The sequence below is a fragment of the Juglans regia genome, chromosome 13 (assembly GCF_001411555.2).
Source record: "Juglans regia cultivar Chandler chromosome 13, Walnut 2.0, whole genome shotgun sequence".
NCBI lineage: Eukaryota > Viridiplantae > Streptophyta > Magnoliopsida > Fagales > Juglandaceae > Juglans > Juglans regia.
The window spans coordinates 21,348,431-21,366,997 of NC_049913.1; the positions used below are offsets into that span (position 1 = coordinate 21,348,431).

Consider the following 18,567-nt stretch of genomic DNA (forward strand, 5'->3'; position numbering starts at 1 on the left):
TTGGGTCTCTCACATATTTTCTTGGTCTTGAAGTGCATCGTAGTCTCTCTCGTATTTCACTCAATCAACATAAGTATGCTAGCGACTTGGTGGCTACAACTGGACTACAGGAGGCTACCTCTGTCAATACTCTCACGGAATTAAATGTCAAGCTTTGCAAAGAAGAGGGTGACTTGTTGATCCCAGTTTATGTGACACCCCGTATTTTAATGTATTTTAACTGAATGATTATTTTAATTAATTTAAATACTAGTTCTCTTGGTTTAAAATTTATTGGATTTCTTGCTGGTTTATTTTATGATTTTTTAAGTTGTGAAAATTATTTTCTTATGCTTTATTAATATTAATTATTGTTTTGCATTTAAATTTCTCTTAATTTAAATTAGTTGTTTGTGGGTTTTAAAATTATTGTGTTGTTGAATTTAATTATTTTATTTAAATTTATTGTATTGAAATAATTTTCATTGGATCATTTTGTGACCCAAACTGTGAGAATTAGAACTCATTTATTTCCCTCTATTTTTCTTTTTCTTTTTCTTCTTTCTTTTTCTCTTTCCTCTTTTTCTTCTTTCTTTTTCTACTAGAACCCCTGCTTCCTCCCGCGCACACGAGCCTCTCTCTCCCTCACCCATGCATTTTTTCTTCTCCTCCCCAGCCTGCCGCCGTGCGCCTCCGTCCGACAACACCGCCCAACCCACGACCTTCCCCACCCTCCGGCGACCTCCCCCTCCGGTTTTCAGCTCCTCACTCGCTGGCGTTCTCCTCCACGCACGGCTTGAAGCCGCGGCGTTCTCTTCGCTCCAACAACGCCGTCGCGCCACTTCCAACCACCATTTCTTCACCACTTCAATATCGACCTCCTAGCAACCTAATACACCCATCCTGAGCCCCGATCTGCCACTGGTGAAGCACATTCATCAACATTTCCATTTTGGACATTTTAGTCTTCAACCACCCTTTACGCCGCCACCCACGGCCAACCACTACTATCATTGGCTTCACCGACATCCCTAAACCTTTCCCTATCAATCTCGAGTCTTGATTTGTCCCCGTTCAAAAGTGAGTTTTTGAGACCCACGGCCACAGTGCATTTTGCACTATTCAGTGGCTGTGCCGCCACTTCTAGCACCTCCGTGATCTTTCAAAAATTATATTATAGCATTGTAAGTATTTTTCCAAAGAACTTTTGAGATTTAAATGTATTTTCGTGCTAACTTATATTTACTGTGAATTGGTTAGTTGTGCTGGACTGAGTCCGAGGAGTAAAGGGGTTGGTTGGATTGGATGATGGAATTGTTTGTGTAATTGATTTATGCTATGAGATTTATTAGTTGTTTCGGGTTTAAATATTGGTATTTTGAGTTTGACGTGGGTTATGGTGGATATTGATGATTTTCGGAAGTGATAATATATTTTGGAATTATGAAGGATTTAAGTTTTGAGGAATTAAAATGGGTTATTTAAGAAGTTTAGGCTTAAATATCGAAATCCGTGATTGATTGAAAACTTACGAAAATTATATGATTATTTTTATAGGTGACGATTTATAGTCGACTCGACATTTCTTAGGAAAATTCTGAAAAGCTAAGTTGTTCAGGTAAGCAGGGTTCCTATGCTAGATTTGCATAAAAATAAAATGTGTTGAGGTTGATTTTTGAAAATATGCATGTTTTGTTATGAAAAGATATTTGAACTACCTCAGTTATTTGTTCTGCATTACTCATGAGAGTCTATTTAAGAATAAAGTATTTTCTGGCATGACTGGTGTAGACATGAGCTATTTTGCATTTTGCTTCTGAATTGTGCAAAAGAGAGCGAATATGAAAGTTTTTGCATAAAATTATGTTTTGTGATTTCTGAAAACTCTATTCTGTTCTGATATGTCCTGTACTCTGATATGATATGATTTCTGAAAACTTTGTTCTGTTCTGAAGATGTTATGTGCTCTAATATGGTGTGATTTCTGAAAATGTTTGGTATGACATTCTGAAACCGGGTTGTGGTTTGTGAATGGTGATCTATTTGACCTACCACGGGTGCTAATAGTGGCTTCTGTTTGGGTTTGTACCAATTGTTCTGTTTCTGGTGCACCCACTTTAGAAACAAAGTAGTTTTTCTGGTGGTTTTTCCTGTGTGCACACTCGAAGCTCTGAGAATAAATAAGGGGAAGATTCACATTCTGTTTCTGCTCGGTTAGTTACCGGGGTTTGCACAATCCTACCACGGGGGTTAAACATGGTCTCTGATGTGATATGATGCTTTGGTACGATGGTGGTCAATTATGCTATGCCAAAAGAATTTGAATAAGAATATTTTTGAACTTTCATTCTGATATTTTTGATAACATGTTCTGACTCTGCATTCTGAAAATAAAGTGTTTTATTCTGCATTCTGAAATCTGTAAATGCTCATGTTTGCATACTAGTATATGTTCTCTGCTTATTGAGTTGTTGATAACTCACCCCCCTCTTATCTCCAATATTTTTAGATGATTTTTGGATATTTCAGCTGAGGATCAAGACTATGAAGAATTGGGTGAAATAACTTAAGAATAGTGGATTAAGAATAGAAAGTTTTCGATGAGTATTGATGATTTTTTATAATTATATTGTTGAAATGTGAATTTAAGTGACATGTAGAGAAGTTGGTAATTTTTGAAGTTACTGTATTGAGGATTTTATATACGAGTATGTGTGGTTAATTAAATTTAAAGTGTTTACGTTTGATTTGAAGCTTTTGGAAGAGTATTTGCAATGTTGGAGTTGATTATCAAGTAATATGAGTTAACTCTCCGGACCCTCGGGGACAGGGCGTTACAGTTTATACCGGAAGTTGGTGGGTAGTCTTGTCTATCTCACCATTACTAGAACTGACATTTCTTTTGTTGCACAGCGAGTCAGCCAGTTTCTTCAGACTCCTCGTCATCTTCATTTGGCTGCTATCCGTAGGATCATACGCTATGTTCTAGGCACTTCTGCCCGTGGCTTATTCTTTCCTGCAAGCAATTCTCCTCGTCTTGCTGCTTATAGCGATGCTGATTGGGCTGGTTGTGCTGATACACGTCACTCCATCACTGGTTGGTGCATGTTCTTAGGTGATGCGTTGATCTCCTGGAAAAGTAAGCAGCAAGACAGAGTTCCTAAGTCATCTACAGAATCTGAGTACCGAGCGATATCTCTTGCTTGTTCCGAAATTATTTGGTTTCGAGGTTTGCTTGCTGAGTTAAGACTTCTCTAAGACTAATCCTACACCTTTACACGCTGATAATACAAGTGCTATTTAAATCACGGCCAATCCTGTCTATCACGAGCGCACAAAACATATTGAAGGCGACTATCACACTATCCATGAAGCCTTTGAAGCTCGTGTTATCACTCTTCCACACATTTCTACTGAACTACAAATTGTTGATATATTCACCAAGGCTCTCACTCGTCATCGACATTGCTTCCTAAGTAGCTAATTGATGCTTGTTGATCAACCCGCATCAATTTGCGGGGGGCTGTCAATGGATAGTTTTGTTGTCCATATTTGTTTCCAAGTTTCTTTCCTTGATTTACTCTTCTGTATAATTAGCATAATATTTTTTTTTTACAAGTAAAAGTATTAAATATATATATATATATATATCAATATGAGTAACCAAGTACACTAGATGTATACAAGAAAATCTCTAACCCATACTAGAAAGCTCCTATTGCCCCCAAAAGCCCACGAAAAACAACCCAACATACATCAAGCCAGAGTTAGAATAAATCACACCTCCCCAACCCGAATGCAATGTTTCCTGTAGCCCAACCTCCATCTGAAATACCCTTTATCCGAAAGACTACCCAACATTCATCAACCTCTATGCCCTCAACTTGAGCTTCCACCCTTAGCGTCGTAGTTGATTGCACAAAAAAAAAAACTTCAACTCCCTGCTTTTCTTAAAGCTTGATTTGGTATCCCGCGAGTGGCTTGCCTCAATCTCAGTGATTAGAGCTTTAAACTGGTCTTCACATCCTCCATGTGAGATTCCCACAATATGCTGAATCTCATTAACCTTTTACAAAATCCAATCCAAAGATGATTCATCTATATTGTTTAATGGAGGAAAAGATATCAAGGGGACAACGTCTTCCCCTGATGTAGCGCCCGACGTAGTTACAAACGGTGCCAACAATAAACCCTAGTTCAAATCTTATGCCTCCTCAACAACACCAATGGTACTCTCCTCCATTGGAGATTCTAGATTGACAGCAAGTCCCTTCACCTCTGGTGCCTTGTGTGTGCAGCTTCGACGGACCCTACTTTAGACGTCAGCGTTACACCATGATCACATGACGGAACCAGAGCCAAGGGTCCTATCGTTGTTATCTGTGTCTTCCCACCGTGCTCCAAGCCTTCCACAGACTCTGCTCCTGTCATAAACTTCTCTAATACACAACCTGTCGCCTTCCTCTGCCAATATGACTGGGGACAAGTCAGAAACCTCCTCCAAGTGTTTCGTAGAAGCTTGCGTGCATTTCTGCGTAGGAGCTGTTGTCACTGGCGTTGAGATAAGGGTCTCCTTTGGCCCAGGACTTCCGTTGGACTGTGAAACTGGCCCAAAAGTGGAGCCCTTCTCAAACATGGGCCAATGGAGCTTCGGCCTCCATTTCAAGTTTGGAAGGCGAAGTGGGCTTATGCGGCACAACCCAAGTTTGGCCTTCCCTTTGTTTGGCCACAAACTATTACACCCAGCAGACTTCCTTTTTCCTATTTTTAGAGGCCTCAAACGTTGGCCCAAGCCCAGGCCCAAACCTTTAATTATCTTAAAAATCCAAAACCTTATCTCCTTTCTAAACAATTTCAAATCCTCCTTCACACCCGTTACCTCCTTTTTCAAACTATGCAGATACCTCTGCAACTCATTTTCTCCTTGACAGCTATCCATTTCAGGTAATCGGCGTTTTGCCCCTTCCCTCTTCAAACCAAGTCCCTTCCGAAAGTTTACATGCCATGCCTCCCTTTTTGTGTTTTTGTTCAACTGCCAAAGGATGACTCGGAACTCCATGCGCTACTGCCCTCTTCCCTACACCACCCACTGCCACCTTTGCATACGACTTGGACTGCCTCACAATCTCCTTCCCCTTCTTTACCTCTCTGTTCATTTGTGGTGCAAGGAAGGACTGGAGCCTTCTTAGCCAAACTCTGTTTTAACTCCATAGAAAAGCTCATCCAACCTTTTCCTTCCACTCCTTCCGATCACTAAGAGACCACGACCCCCCTACCACCACCATAGTTAGTTACTTCCAAAAAATGCCCATCAGCATTCGACCTCCTATGAACAAACAGATCTTTGATTCCATCCCTAAAAGTCTTGAAGAAGTCTTTCCCTCCCTCCGATAAAACACATTCTTCCACTGTACTAGCATGACTGAGCACCATGTCCTTGGTTACCTTCGTGCCCCTTTCTGTGATACGACAATACTTTCCACCCTCCATAGACACTATAAACACCATTGATTCTATTAAAATGTGTTTAGGAATGCCCATGATTAAACTTCCCCAGATCAAACACCTTTCACCAAATCAAACTTCCCATTGTTGGAGTGAGACCCCCAAAAAACCAGATCTGCACGGTGAAAAAAAAAAACCAGACTGCTCAAAAACTCGGTTGCCGGACATGGTACCGGCATCGAAAGTCCCTTGCAGGAGTTGCCGATCTTGTCTGTGTCGGTGGAGGTGCCGGGAACACAGATCAGCTGCCTGAGGAGATGACAGAACACAGAAACCAGAAACGGATCTAGTAAAAAACCACGTCGCCGAAGGCCTGCCAACGCCATATGACCCTCGATGAAGTCACTGGGGGCTGGTAATCTTATCTGTGTTGGCGGTGCGCAGTCACTCGCCGAACTAGAATGGGTGGGTGAGTGTCGGCGTTGACACTAGATTTATCTCTGTGCGAGAGAGAGACAGTGGCAAGATCACGGGGATGGAGGCTAGGGTTTAGAGAGGCTGCCGGCGAGAGTGGGACGGCGGCAAAAGGTTGAAGGGATGATGGAGGCTAAGGATTTTTGGGAGGGAAAAGTTGTGTAGACTTCAGAATATATTAGGAGACCTGTAGTTAATGTTACTTATTTCTTTCCATGTATAGAATTCTTTGTACAGTTTATATAATAAACAGAAATCACAAGGCCAATGATTCGGCCATTCTCACAAAATTGACACCACTTGCTCTAATACGACGATAAATTACCATTGTCCACAGCATTAAGTTAATAGAAAATCATGAATTTAATAATTTGTACAGCTATATTCCTATAATCAAAGCTATATAGTTAAAGACACTAAAAATGCATTCTGTTGAAACTATATACTCAAAACAAATTATAACTGCGCATACCTTTGACCAACGGGAATTGGCAGTTATATCTCTTTTCTCTCTAAGCATGGACTTAAAACTGGTGGCAGCAGCTGCACGTAGTGCTTGGACCTTTTCTTCAGCAGCTTTCTTTAAAGGAAAGACCCTGAAAGTGATGTAGAAACCTTATCTAACCATATGATTGAATCTGACAAGACAAAAGGCAATTACCATGCTAGTCCAAAGAGATTATAGGGCTAAAGGACACACCAAAAGTGGACCCGAGAATCTTGTCTCTAGCCTATTACTTGCGATTCATGTTGCTTTCAAGGGTTCTAAGAACTTTCTGTCTAGGAAACATTTCAATATAAATTTGAATAAGGATGCAAGTAAAAGAAATTATGCAGAAATGTAACAGCTTAGTTAAGTCTATTACAAAATATGCTGAGCAGACACTGACATGAGACTTTTTTATAAGTAATAAATCTATATTGACAAGCACAAAAGGCGCAACTCAAGACCACAAGGAGACTTTGACTTGAGACATAAACCTGAATAACATGCTCACACTCTGGTCACACTGCTTTTTTGAAAAGGACACCAACATCATTTATCACACTGAAAGGCACGCTCATTTAGTGCCCCACACCCAAAAAAATCTTGGATGACAAAGAAGACTCCATAAGAGAGTCCTTGATAAGTCAACCACACCTGACAAGGCCACCATTATCGACTAATTATTACAAATACATTATGTTAAACTAGTTTTAAGATTTGTGTACACAAATTAAGATTTGTGTACACAAAAGAACAAGGGAGGCACTTCAAGAATAAACGTCTTCAATTAATATGATAATAAGAAGGATCCCCATCAAAATATATTTTATTACCAAGTTATTGAAGAAATCCAACCATAAATGATTGAGAAAATAGGGCCAGCTTTGATAATTGCAATCAACTGGCTGTAAGAAACAACCAGATTTTATGATCAAATGGAACAAAAAGGGTTGATTAATGCCATGTAAATAGTTGCTAATGATCTTCGGTCTTTTTTTAACAGTATTTGGGTTAAAGTGGCGATGCCTCCGAAGGTGGTTGATGTGTTTTCTTTTTCTTTTTTGTTTGGGGTGGGGAGGGGAGGAGGAATTTTTGGACAGTATCAAAATAGTTCAATTTGGAACAAGTATCTATATGCCTTAAAGGTAAATATGCGTGCCTTCAACGTGGTTGAGTTGTCTACTCTTGCGCTGAAATTTTTATCCCTACAACATTTGTTTTGAGTGGTCTAATGCATTTGGCTGTCTTCTCCTTTTATAGAAATTATAGTATATATTCAATTATACCAATCCTTATTATCAATGAAATTTTGTTTACCAAACAAATATAAAAATACCTGAGAGGAAGATGTATCCTAGGTTTCTCCTTTTTTAATAAAATCTTCATATCAATTAATGAAAAAGAAAATGACATCCAGATTTTAACTCATGCGGGTGATGTGAATTATATCAAGCTAGGTTCTGGATTGGCATTAGATAGTGTCATCTTCCCAGGCTACAACAGGTGAACCTTTTTTGTTTTATAAGTACATCATGCACATGACTATGAACAAATCAATAAAGAGGCACTTCTAAACAGAAATAAAACCTTTCACAGCTACAAAGAACTATCCCAAACTACATGGTGGGGGTGAGGGAGGGGGGAGAGAGAGGGCAGGGGGAGATGAAGTTAGCCATTCTCCTATGGTCAGATCAACTTGGATAGAATTACCATATTAAACCCATTAAAAGCAATGTTATCAATGTATCAAGAAGAAAAAGTACATAAAAATAAGAAACGAAATCAACCCAAAGCAGCTTGAACATTTACTTAGCGTATCTGCAACCACTAAGAGAAGGAATGAAGAAAAATGTGTTAAAAGGGGGGTAAAACAAAAAGCAAACCGAAATATATAATTTTTCCTCATACGTGTTTTTTGTACATCCATTCCACATCTGAATAACGATTATCAACCTCAGCTGGGTAGCCTCTCTAGTTATAGATGTTATTATCACCTTGACCAATTCAATCATGTTTGTCACCAACAAAGCAGGGACTGAAAATGGCTGGGACCCAAGGGCAAATATGTCCCATTTAGGTCTAAACAGAATGGAGTTAATACCACAGGGTCACACCAGCCTTCTATCATCTACGCATTAAATATATCAAATTGGCTAAAATAGAGCTCAGCAAGCTTAAAAATGAAACGATCCAAAACAAAATGCTTACGGACCCCTACAACCAAACAACATATATCGGTGACCACCTGAGCACATGCTTTTGGTGTTGCTTAGCATTTCTAAGGGGATAAACAACCATCACACGCCATTTTCGTAAAGCAGGGCTTTATGTTCCAACAAAATAAGGCACCACCTTGACAGCACTGATAACTACTTCCTAGTTAATTAGGAACCAAATAGATGATGGTACCCTTAAATGCTTACCTATTCCATGCACAAACGTACAATGCTAAGAAAACTGGGGCTATTATATATTTTCAAGTGATACCTTTCATTCAATAAATGTTCCCGATCCTTGCGGTCCAAAACCTCAAACCGTGGATCAGCACCCCATTTCTTTCTGAAAGTTTGATAATCAGTGTTGTGATCAATATCCTGAAAATTGAAGTGGGTCAATAAAACATCACTGATCCACAGCTCTGAATCCAAAATATATAATTAACGAACATTAGACAAAAAAAAGATTTTCATTCAGCTAAAATGTGACACCTCTGATGCTTCACCCAGTAACTGCTTAAACCCTTCTATTGCAGCCTTTTGAGCTGCACGTTTTTCCTTCCGTTCCTCCTCAGCACGTGTTTTAACATAGTGTTCAAACAATGACCTCCTAGCAGAATAACTTGGAATTGCCTGCAACAGGACTTTCACAATAAGTATCAGAGAAAATGTAACTCCTTAATATAATGTGACAGGAAAGTAGCGCTTGATGCTGCATGCTAAAACAACATGATAAAGGAGCAGACCCCTTTTCTAGTACAGTATCTGCAAAAGAGAGCAGCCCTGGATGCAACAGACAAAACTGCAGATAAACCATCTGAAGCTGCTATTAATATGAGATAGAGGAACCATGCTGGACACATGTTATTCCGCACACTGCACTCAAGGCACCAAAATCTCATACTAATACATGTCGAATAAAATAAGAACTGCCAAATGATATTGCTCATATTATAAGACCAAATGAAGGATCATCTTGAAGGCCTAGGATAAGTCTAAGTATTGATCACCACTGACTTATATAAAGAAAAGTCCTAGTTAATTTCACAATATCTTAACTATCCTACAAAAGCATACTTACAAATGGATGTGACTCAATGTGAGATGTTAGATCAATAAAAGGAGCTTTACAATCTTGCGGACCACATTTAGCCACATTTAGCTACAATCTCTCTCTTTTTTTCTCTCAGTACGCTTTAGACTTTTTCTTGTTGTCAATGGTGGTTGTGGGTTGTAGACGGGGGGGTATTCTGTTTTCAAAGTATGGCTATGAGCTCTATTAGCTGTTTAGCTATAGAGTCAAAGGTTTTTGAGGTGAGAAGAGATGGGGGTAGGGTGTGCATTACAGAGAAAGGATGGAAAGGCGAGAGCTGTATATGGTTGGGTTTAGAGACTATCAGTTGGGTGGCTAACTCACTGGAGGCTTGTTTGAAGTCTTGGAACAAAGGCTACTACTCAGCTCGACGGGAAGGTGACAGAGGCCTCACTACCCAACGATGCTCAAACTCTCGTGGTTCAAATATGGCTTTGGCTGTGTATGGCGGGGGAGGGCACAGGAGTTACATACTCATACCTGAAGACAAGGCTGGAATGGGGTGGAGGAAGATGGTGGTGGTGCTGAAGGACATGGGCAGAGTAGGTGTCCAGGGGAGAAAACCATCGCAAGCGATGGCGGTAACTTTGCCGTCAAGATCGTACAAGGAGGCTCTGGAGGTGCCTCGAGCCGCGCAACACTCTGTGATGGGAGACTTGCAAAAGGGATCACCTCCCTTTTTGGTAGCTGCTCAGAGTGGAGGAGGTGATGGCAGAAAGAAAAAAAAAAATTTGATGGAGTTACGTGAAGTGCAGTTCTCGTTGGGGGAGCTAACTAATAGAGTTGGGGAGCTGATACAGTGCATTGAGGATTATGTGATGGAGGGTGTGGGCTCGGGCTGCCATTTGGGCTTAGGGGACGCGAACGGTGGGCTTAATGTGAAGGGCCAAGCTTTTGGGAAGGGCCAGGCTCATGCTACTGGGATCTAGCCCACGACAAGAGCACAGCAAGGAGGCCCTTTCAGGAGGAAGAAACTGCAGGCCAATGGTGGCTCATCGACGAGTGGGCCTGAGCCATTGATGCCGGAGAAGCCTTAGTCGAACCCGCAGAGACTCCGATGGACGTCCCGTCGCTAGTGGAAACAACACCAGAGCATGGAGGAGGGACTTATGTCGTCCCTAATGCTCACGATGGCCCGATTGTTGCACAGACTATCACGACGAAGGGTATCGGCGCACAGACAAGACAACTACGCGAATGTCAATGGAGCTGTCGGCGAGCAGCGGTAAGGGTGTGAGTACCACCTTAGAGGAAGGGGATGTTTCGGGACAAATAGGCGAGACTGATCTGGTTACTGTTGGCGAGTCTTTGCCTTCGAACCAGACACAGATAGTCCCAATTGATGATGAGGAAGCTATGGGTGGGTCAAACGAGGTGTTCTTGGAGCCAGGAGTGGAAGAAGTGGTTCCTATCCTGACGGGAGAGGATTCGGTCGCTGGAAAAGAGATGGGCACCAACCAGCTGAGTCTATATGTGGATTATGTGGGCAGTGAAGAGGAGAAGATGGGTAGCCCGTCACCCTTACAGATGCTCCCACTCATATTGCACCTCGAGCATCAGATTGGGTATTAAAAAAAGTAGAGGAGCTGCATGATTGGGTGGGGATTTCCTGCAACGGGTATGAAGACCAATTCATAGCTCTCCTAGTAGCCATGGAAGCTGGTCGCTCCACAATAATGAAGTCAGCCGCTAAAAAGGAGAGAGAGTTGAAACGACTGCAATGCTCCATTAACTATGATAATAAGGAGGGAACTTCGGGGAGAGATAGAGCAAAAGGGAAGGACGTCTCTCTTGTTAATGAAGCTTAAAATACTGTCTTGGAATGTGAGAGGGATCAATGACGTGAATAAATGACTACTTATTAGATCCCTTCTCCGAAGTTGGAAAGTAGACATTTTTTGCCTACAAGAAACTAAACTAGCAGTTATTTCTCTTCGAATCATTAGGAGTTTGTGGGGCGGTTTGCAAGTGGGATGGCATTATTTACTGTCCAATGGAGCATCCGGGGGCATACTACTTATGTGGGATAAAAGAGTGGTGGAAAATATGGAAGATTTCATGGGGGATTATGTGGTGGCATGCTCGTTTAAGAACGTCATGGATGGCTATCAGTGGGCTTTTGCAGGCATCTATGGGCCTAATCTTGACCGGTCACGAAGGCTACTATGAGATGAGTTGGCCGGTATTAACAGTATATGGGACTTACCTTGGTGTATTGGAGGTGATTTTAACGTCACCCGTTTTCCGAGCGAGAGATTAGGTAGCTCCCACCCATGGTAGAATTTTCAAACTTCATTTCCGAACAGAATTTACAGGATATTCCTCTTGCAGGTGGTTCCTTCACTTGGTCTAGCAACCGAGATCTTCCATTTTGGTCTAGGATAGATAGATTTTTAATCTCTCCGGAATGGGAGGCACACTATCCGGATCTCATTCAGAAGAGACTACCCAGGTTGTGTTCAGATCACTTCCCCATTCTTTTGACTTGTGGGGGCATTAGAAGAGGCCCAAGTATTTCAAATTTGAGAACATGTGGTTGAAGTCAGAGGGTTTTCTGGACAGAATAAGACAATGGTGGTCTTCTTACCATTTTCATGGTAATGCTAGCTATAAGATGGCTTGTAAATTAAAGTCTTTGAAAAATGACTTGAAGGAGTGGAATATACAAGAGTTTGGTAATGTGGAAAGTCTGAAATCTGTTCTAGTGGAGGAGCTTAAAGATTTGGAAGGTGTGGAAGAGGAGAGGCTTTTTACTGAAACCAAGCGGGCCCGCAAATCCCAAGTGATTGCGGACATTGAACGACTATCTCTTTTGGAAGAAATCACGAGCTTTATGGTTTAAGGAAGGGGATAGATGCACCAAGTTTTTTCACCAAGTGGCCAACTCACATAGGCAGAACAATGCTATAGATACTCTGTTGATAGATGGGGCGGTCTCATCCAACCATACCGAGATCTTTTTTTTTTTATACGTAAAAGATTTAATTAAAACACAACCATACCAAGATCTCAGACCACATTGTCAATTACTATGATAATTTGTTTTCGGAACAATTTGAGTGGAGGCCAAGACTTGACGGGTTGGTGTTTGATGTTCTTGACCCGCAAGTTGCAGAACGACTCGAAAGGCCATTTGATAAGGTAGAGGTCAGGACGATGATCAAGGGTATGACAGGCGATAAAGCCCCAGGTCCCGATGGCTTCCCCATGGCTTTTTTTCAGACGTGTTGGGATGTGCTTAAAGATGATATCATGGAGGTTTAAAGCCTTAATGCTACTTTCTTAACACTCATTCCTAAAAAGCCCGGTGCAGTAGAAGTGAAAGATTTTCGTCCCATTAGTTTGGTGGGTGGGCTATACAAAATTTTATCCAAAGTATTGGCGAACAGATTGAGTAAGGTGATGGAAGGCTTGATTTCAAAGCCTCAAAATACATTTGTACAAGGTAAGCAAATCATTGACTCGGTACTTATTGCCAACGAATGTCTGGAGAGTCGTATTAAATCAAGAGAGTTGGGACTCCTTTGTAAGTTAGATATGGAAAAAGCTTACGATCATGTCAATTGGAGTTTCTTAATTTATATGCTGGAGAGATGCGGCTTTGGCTCTAAATGGTGTTCCTGGATCCTTCATTGTATTTCCACGGCCTATTTCTCTGTATTGGTATCCAAAGGTTTTTTCAAGAGCTCTCGAGGTTTGCGACAAAGAGACCCTCTTTCTCCTCTTCTCTTTGTTTTTGTGATGGAAGCTTTCAGCAAGATGATTTCAGGGGCGGTAGAGGGAGGGTTCATATCAGGATTCTCAGTGGGAGAGACAAGTTCAGGTTCGCTTAACATTACTCACCTATTGTTTGCTGACGATACACTAATCTTTTGTGAGGCCAGACATGAGCAAATCCGAGCTGTGAGAGCTCTTTTATTATGCTTTGAAGCCGTGTCAGGCTTGAAGGTGAATTTGGCTAAATCAGAGGTAGTGCCAATGGGACATGTATCCAATGTGGAGTCTGGCATCCATCTTGGAGGGTAAGATAATTTAGTTGCCCATGAAATATCTTGGCCTTCCGCTAGGTGCGGCATTCAAATCGAAATCTATTTGGGATGATGTAATAAAAAAAATGGAGAGGAAACTAGCTGGTTGGAAGAGGATGTACTTATCCAAAGGGGGCCGGGTGACTCTCATAAAAAGTACTTTGTCTAACTTATCAACATATTTCCTCATTATTTCCGCTCCCTCCTATCGTGGCTCATCGCATGGAGAAAATTCAATGTGATTTCCTTTGGGGAGGGATCAAGGATGAGTTTAAATTTCACTTGGTGAAATGGGCCACAATTTGTTCCCCCATCAAAGGAGGCTTGGGTATACGGAATTTGAGATCTTTCAATCAAGCCTTGCTTGGCAAATGGTTATAAAGATATCACCAAGAACGGGAGGCCTTGTGGCGAACCGTCATTGCTTTGAAGCAGGGGGAATCATGGGGAGGGTGGTGTTCTAATGCGGTGGGTGGACCTCATGGAGTTGGGCTTTGGAAAAATATTAGAAGAGGGTGAGACACCTATGCAGCACATACTTGCTTCAAAGTTGGCAACGGAGTTAAGGTAAAGTTTTGACATGACTTATGGTGTGGTGATCGGGCACTCAAGGATGTTTATCCACAAGTTTATAGCTTAGCAAGAAGGAAAGAAGCTTTTATCGCAGATTTGACTATCTATTCCAATGGCTCTTCCCAATGGAACCTCACTTTCCATAGAGATGCACAAGATTGGGAGATGGATGACCTTTCGGCCTTTTTGGACTTTGTGTACTCCACTCGTGTGTCGGGGGAAGGTGAAGACAAGATATATTGGCGTCCATCTAAGAAGGGAGTGTTCACGGCCCGCTCTTTCTATCATTCCTTAAACTTGCACAACTCAGTCCCGTTCCCATGGAGGAGCATTTGGAAGACAAAGGCACCTCTAAAGGCATCTTTTTTTGTATGGACAGACTCTTTGGAGAAGATTCTTACTATAGATAACCGAAGGAAACGTGGCATGATCGCTATAAATTGGTGTTACATGAGTAAGAAGAGCGGTGAGTCCGTTGACCATCTATTACTACATTGTGAGGTTGTCATGACCTTATGGACAGATGTCTTAGCACGGGTGGGGTTAGCGTGGGTGATGCCGGAAAATGTATGTGATTTTTTAGCCTCTTGAAGAGGTATTAGGGGCAACTATCAAATTGCATCCATATGGAAGATGCTACTTATTTGTCTATGGTGGTGCATTTGGAGGGATCGGAATGCAAGATGCTTTGAAGATCAAGAGAGATCAATGGAAGAGCTTAGAATTTTTTTTTTCAATACTTTACTCCATTGGCCGATTGTAATTGATTTTCATGGCAGGTCTTTTCATGATTTCCTTGTATCTATAAGCTAGACATTGTGAATGTGCTCATGTATATGTCCCGTATACTTGGACACTCTCTGTCTCTCTTTTGATCAATAAAATTTTGTTTACCGATCAAAAAAAAAACAATATCTTAACTTACTTACAGGAACCCATGAACAGGGAAGAGAATTACCACTGACCCATATAAAGAAAAGTCTCAATTAATTTCACAATATCTTAAGTCACTTATAGGAGGAACCTATGAACAGGGAAGAGAATTAATCTGACGACGACATCCCCCTTAATACCTACTCACTTACAGGAACCTATGAACCTATGAATAGGCAAAGCCAAGTACACAGGAAGTATACAAAGGAAATACCTACTTCACACTAGAAACAAAAAGAGACTAAAGCAAATCCTGAAAATTATCATCATTCAATACAAGAGCCTTAGCCCACAAACACAAAGTACAAAAGAAAAAATCCCTAAGTTCTCCCATCGAGCGTTCTCTGTCTTCGAAGCATCTCCCATAGACACCACATCAAGCACAAAGGAATCATCTTTCATATGGCAACAACATGTTTTCTCCCCTCAAAATCATCTTCCATATGACATCCCCCTTAAATTATGAACCATGTAATAGCAGAAGATCATCATAAAGTCCAATGACCAAATGTATTTTGAGAAGTAGTCCAATTCACTAGATAGTCTGACAACATTTTTTCCTTTTTGGTTATTAGATCTTGAATTTTGATGAAATTTTTTTCATTTTACACAATTCATGGAAGAATGAATCGAGAAAAAACTAATGAATGTATCAGCTACAAGAAAAGATCACGAGCATAAGTGAGAGTCCTACAAACAAAACCAAAAATGCAGAAAAGAGGGGGAGGAAAAATTATGCTATTGTGTTTATTTATCTTTTAGCACGCAAACATACACGTGTATAAAGACACATACAAACATATATATGTATATTGTGTATATTTTTTAATCAAAAAATGCACGTATATTGTGTATAAACAACTTACACACAAATATGGGATTGAACTAATGACCCATCCTCCAACCCAAGTTATGCAGGAAAGAGAGGCCATTTGATTCAATATAGGGCTGTCTATTGGCAGGCTAGGCAGGTGAGCAAGCACCATGCATTAAGACCTAATGTGCTAACCCAAACTCAAGGTGGAAACTTGCAGCTTATTTCCAGCCCTAGGAGCAGTACACCCAGGCTAGCCAACCTAGGTCCATGTACGATTTTTAAACACCAATGTACCCCTTCAGATTTCTTTTTTAAGTAAATAAGAAAAGATCGGGGCCATGTAGTCTTTTAGATTAAAGGGCAAATTTAAACCAAATAGTACAAGGTCTAATGTTTAATTCTCATTTATCATATTTTAATTCAAAGATATATAAGCACAAATAACATTAGAAAGAGATCTGGGCCATGTCGAGCCAAGCTGAGCCTATTTGTATGAGTAAAAAAAATGGGCCTAGCCAAAATCTGGCCCCTTCCCACTCAGATAAATGATAAAATAGGATGATCATGACCATTAAAATATGGATGCAAGAGTTTATTACATTATTCAATGAAGAGGAACATTGAATTCATGTACACAAATGTTTATAGTTATGTGCGAAATGACAGTTATACCTAAGTCAACATAATAGCCTTGAAACAATAAAGATGTAAAACTTTGTTTCATTTCCGCACATTGCTGAAAAAACCTTTAGACCCAACAAACCTTGAAGCGTGGATCAAACACTATCTTTGGCAATTCCTTCTCCCATTTCGAGAATGGTGCCACTCCTCTTTCCTTAAGCATTTCCTATGAATTTCATAAGAATAAATTCCAGATCATTAGCATTTGTCAACAGGTATATTTAAAGTTGCATATGGAGGAGCTTATTCATTAAACTGGATGCAAGCTCAAACATCCAAGAATGACCACAAGCATGGAATTGGGGTTGAGTTTGTAAGGATCTATACCACGGGCACGATGAAACATAACATAATTACTTAGCTGTTAAAAAGTTCACAGATAACTAAATAAAAGTTCATGCATGACAAGAAACTATCAGTTGTTTTGAAGAGAACGTAATAATTTATTATAATGCTTACATAAGGCAAGGGTAGATGTTTCTCACTGAATCAAATCTCCTTGGACTGGTATATTTGAATTATAAAACAAAAGAAAATAAAGAAAATCAGATTTGAATCATAACTACAAGTTTCAGTCATGACTTAATACAAGCACCGCTTTCATTACTTAAGTAGGTAGGTTTCTGGAGGAAAAGGATTGTCCATTACAAATAGGAAAAACTTGGTTACTTTACATATTTTTATAGATCAATATATTCCAATAAAAAAATCAGAATCAAATTTTAAAAAGTAATAACAATATACTTGGATTTCAAAAGCGCAAGGCAAACAACAGCAGGAGATTAAGTTTCCCACTTTTAAATGTGTTCAATGAAAAAAGAAGCAAGATACCTTTTTATAGATTAAAAAAAGGAGCAAGATACCTTAAACTGGATAATACATTCCTCCTTTGTCGGTCCACTGTCTGCATCCTCTGAATCTGAGGAAGAGTCGGACATGTTACCATCCCCATTAGCATCTTTTAGCTTATCTCTGCTGTCCTCACTTTGCAGACCTTTAACTGTGGTATCAACTGCTCTAGAGCCATTTAACTCTGATGCTGCTATTCCTGATGGTGCAGGGTTAGGTGAGGAGGTAATAGGAGATCCAGAGTCCTGCAACTTCTTTTTTATCATATCCAGCGCAGATGATGATCCTGGGACAGCCAAGGCTTTCAGAGCCATAGCATCACGGCCACCTGTGCTAATGGCAGGAGCATTCAAACTAATTGGAGCAGATCCTTTTTCAGTTGATAAATTAGCATGTGGCAGAGATATTGAATGTTCTCCATCCTGCTTCTTTTTCAATTCTGTCACCTCGCTTGGGATCTGCCAGCTACTAATCTGATAAAGAAAGGAATAACAATGAATTTATGGAGTAAGAGTAACATCTGATTAAATTTAAGCATCTTCTCTTATGTTTTAGTTCTAACATTTAAACCGAGACCAACTTATAGGCTGGTAGTTTATGAGTAAACGTGACTCGCAAATCAATACAAAACATGAGTTGCGAAACTTCGGGAAACATCATAAATGTAGAGTTTTCCAATACAACTCCAGATACTAAGCCAGTACATGAAAGGAAAAATAAAAGCACCTGATATATAGTTGTCTAACATTCTCAAGCAGGGTAATACGCACTAACTACAATGAACATGAAATAGAACCTTAACACAACTGGATGCCTTCAACATGATCGCAAACCAGGTAAGATTACCACAGCAACCAAAGAAATGTAAGAGATTTGTGTTTCTATTTAAATTTGAACGACATATTGTGCATTCATCACAAACAAGCACTCTACAGCTTTATCACAAACAAGTATTTTTTTAAGTAAATTCATTTCTTTAAGAAGCCCAGAGA

At 40.3% G+C, this 18,567-nt stretch overlaps 1 protein-coding gene across 2 annotated transcripts in view; it reads right to left on the reverse strand.

The window, feature by feature from the left end:
* The window catches only part of LOC109006106 (pre-mRNA-processing protein 40C), a 55,879-nt gene that overhangs the window by 16,420 nt on the left and 20,892 nt on the right, over window positions 1–18,567 (reverse strand). For both annotated transcript variants that reach the window (XM_018985285.2, XM_018985276.2), the window contains exons 8-12: window positions 17,590–18,048; window positions 16,809–16,892; window positions 9,094–9,234; window positions 8,873–8,979; window positions 6,371–6,494 (exon numbers count right to left, since the gene is read on the reverse strand). In XM_018985285.2, coding sequence (XP_018840830.1) covers window positions 6,371–6,494; window positions 8,873–8,979; window positions 9,094–9,234; window positions 16,809–16,892; window positions 17,590–18,048 — 915 coding nt within the window. The remainder of the gene's footprint in view (window positions 1–6,370; window positions 6,495–8,872; window positions 8,980–9,093; window positions 9,235–16,808; window positions 16,893–17,589; window positions 18,049–18,567) is intronic.